Raw genomic sequence first — 2,500 nt, forward strand, 5'->3', positions numbered from 1 at the left:
TTCCTCTACCACTGCATCAATACATTTTTTCCACATTATTGTTAGTATTATTACTTTCCATGTTATTGCTGTTATCATTATTATCATTATCATTGGTATTGTGATTATTGCAATGATTGCATTTTCATGTATGTTATTATTTTCATCATCGCAGGCGTCATAACTTCTTTCTCCATCACTTTTTTAATTACCAATTATCACTTTTTTAATTACCAATTTTACCACCTTCAATCACCAACTACCACCCTCTGCCATCACCTTCCACCATCTGCCGTCTGCCGTCTTCCGCCCCCATGAACCACCTGCGCCAACGCAACGGCTCGTCCCTTCCCGCCGCCGCTGACCCCCCCCCCCCCCCCCCCCCCCCCCAGGCCGAGGAGGAGAAGCGGCGGAAGCGCGACGCTGCTCTGCGGGAAATCGAGGGGATCAGGAGGTGCAAGCTCTCGGAGGCCGCCCAGGAAGACCGGCTGAGGGACGAGGACCTGCGCTACTCCGCCTTCAGGAGAGCCTACGCCAGGAGGGTGAAGCAGAGGGTGCTGGATAAGATGCAGGGGAAGAGGCCCGCGCCCATCGAGGACCTGGACGAGGCGGCGGCGGCGGCGGCGGGGGAGGGGAAGGGGGAAGGGAAGGGGTAGGAGGGGATGTAGGAAGGATGAGGAAAGGGAAAGGGGAAAGGAAGGGATGGGAGTAGGGGAGGGAGAAGGGGGGGGGGCTCGGGATGAGGTCTCTCCTTCAGGGAACTGAAAGGGGTGATACTGGCGCCGGCGGGGGAGCGAGAGAGTCGAGGGGAGGGGAGGGGGGGTCAAGAAAGGGAGAGAAAGTAACGAAAAAGAAGAGAAGGAACAGAAAAGGAGAAGAAACGGAAGCCCAGTCCTTTGCATGCCTTGGCAGGGTTGGCGAATAGGAGGGGGAGGCGTAGGGTGAAGGATGGGAGGAGATGGGGAAGAGGGATCGAGGAGAGTAAACTGGATAAGGCGCTCGTGATGCCTCGGAGGAGATGAGAAGATGAGTGGCACGAAGATTAGGGAGAGCAGAAGGAAAGGGAACTGGAGAAGGGAAGGGAGAAGCTTAGTAAAAAAAGGGAAAGGCTTTGGAAAGGAGGGAAGGAAGAATAGGTAAGGAAGGAAGATGTGTAGGGCTAATAGGAAGAAGTAAGAAGGGAAGGGATGAGAGGAAAGGAGGGGAAAAGAAAGGGATAGAGAAAATTGGTTAAGAGGAAACGGTAAGAAAGAAAAAAGAGGAGGAAAGAGGAAGGAGATGGAGAAAACAGAAACCAGTAGGTCAAGAAAAGGAAAAAAAGAAAAAGGTGTCACAGAAAAGGAAATTCGTAAAGAAAAAAGAAAGAAAAGAAGGGAGGAACAAGAATAAACAAGAATTGCAAGAGAAATAGGAACAATTTATATAAACAGGATAACAGACAAGGAAGGTAATCCGCGGACGAGAGAAAATGTTTGCATTCGAGGCCGGGAATCCTATTAAAGATTAATGAAAATAGTTTTAGCCGAAAGAATAAACTATTCTCATGGCCTTAGAAAAGGAAGAATGGGATGAGCAGCGCGTCAGAAGATGGAAATGAGATGCTGAGAATGTAAGACTGGGAAAATGATTTCCTTGCATGATATGCTTTCGAGAAATAAACCAAAATGTGTAAAGATGGAAACCATTCTTCTGTTGCACTAAAATTTAAAGGAAATTAGCCAAAATGTATGAATATGGAAACCATTTTCCTTTTGCATTTAATAAAAACGAGAAAAAAACAGACTATTTATTCCTCTCACCCGAAAGAACATAATTCAATGATTGTATCTTTATTGCGGGTCAATTTGGAACACTATCTCTCCACATTTGTTTATTTTTTATCCATTAATGCTATAACTATTCTTTCCTAAGCTTTGTATAACATTTAGAACTCTCTATTGCATTAAATTCTCCTTCGTTCCGATAGACCACACGGACCTTATTAAGAATGCTGAATAGGTAATGCTGAATGCCGGCGAGAGAGCAGGTCTGTTGCAATTTCATTTCGCAGCAGGAATGGAGTTGGGTTCACAAACATGCGCGCACATACATACATACATACATACAAACACGTGCAGAGAAACATATACACATACATACACAACCAAGGAGTTTTAGCATCGCATTTACCTGGCTCCTGGAAGGTGGTGTTGGGAATTGGGAGCCGTTCCGGCTGATAGACACTGGGTCTGTCGATGTGTTGTCTCTGACCGTCTGTCTGTCTGTCTGTCTGGCTCTCTCTCTCATTCTGTGTGTGTGTATATATATCTATATCTATCTATCTATATATGTATATATATGTGTGTGTGTGTGTGTGTGTATTTGCATATTTATATAGATAGATAGATAGACAGGTAAAGATAGATAAATAGATAAACATACATCTATGCATATATACGTATATGGACCTGGTCATACCTGCACTTGCATGTCTCAGGACGGGGACCTCCGCTCCGTCGCCGCCTGGGTCGTCCTTGCAAGG

At 45.8% G+C, this 2,500-nt stretch overlaps 1 protein-coding gene across 1 annotated transcript in view; it reads left to right on the forward strand.

The window, feature by feature from the left end:
- The window catches only part of LOC113810813 (apical junction molecule), a 12,132-nt gene extending 11,497 nt beyond the window's left edge, over nt 1-635 (forward strand). The window contains exon 5 of the mRNA XM_070138789.1: nt 372-635. Within this exon, the coding sequence (XP_069994890.1) occupies nt 372-635 (264 nt within the window). The remainder of the gene's footprint in view (nt 1-371) is intronic.
- The last annotated feature ends 1,865 nt before the right edge of the window (nt 636-2,500 follow it).

This window comes from Penaeus vannamei, chromosome 25 (genome assembly GCF_042767895.1).
Source record: "Penaeus vannamei isolate JL-2024 chromosome 25, ASM4276789v1, whole genome shotgun sequence".
In the NCBI taxonomy this organism is placed as follows: domain Eukaryota; kingdom Metazoa; phylum Arthropoda; class Malacostraca; order Decapoda; family Penaeidae; genus Penaeus; species Penaeus vannamei.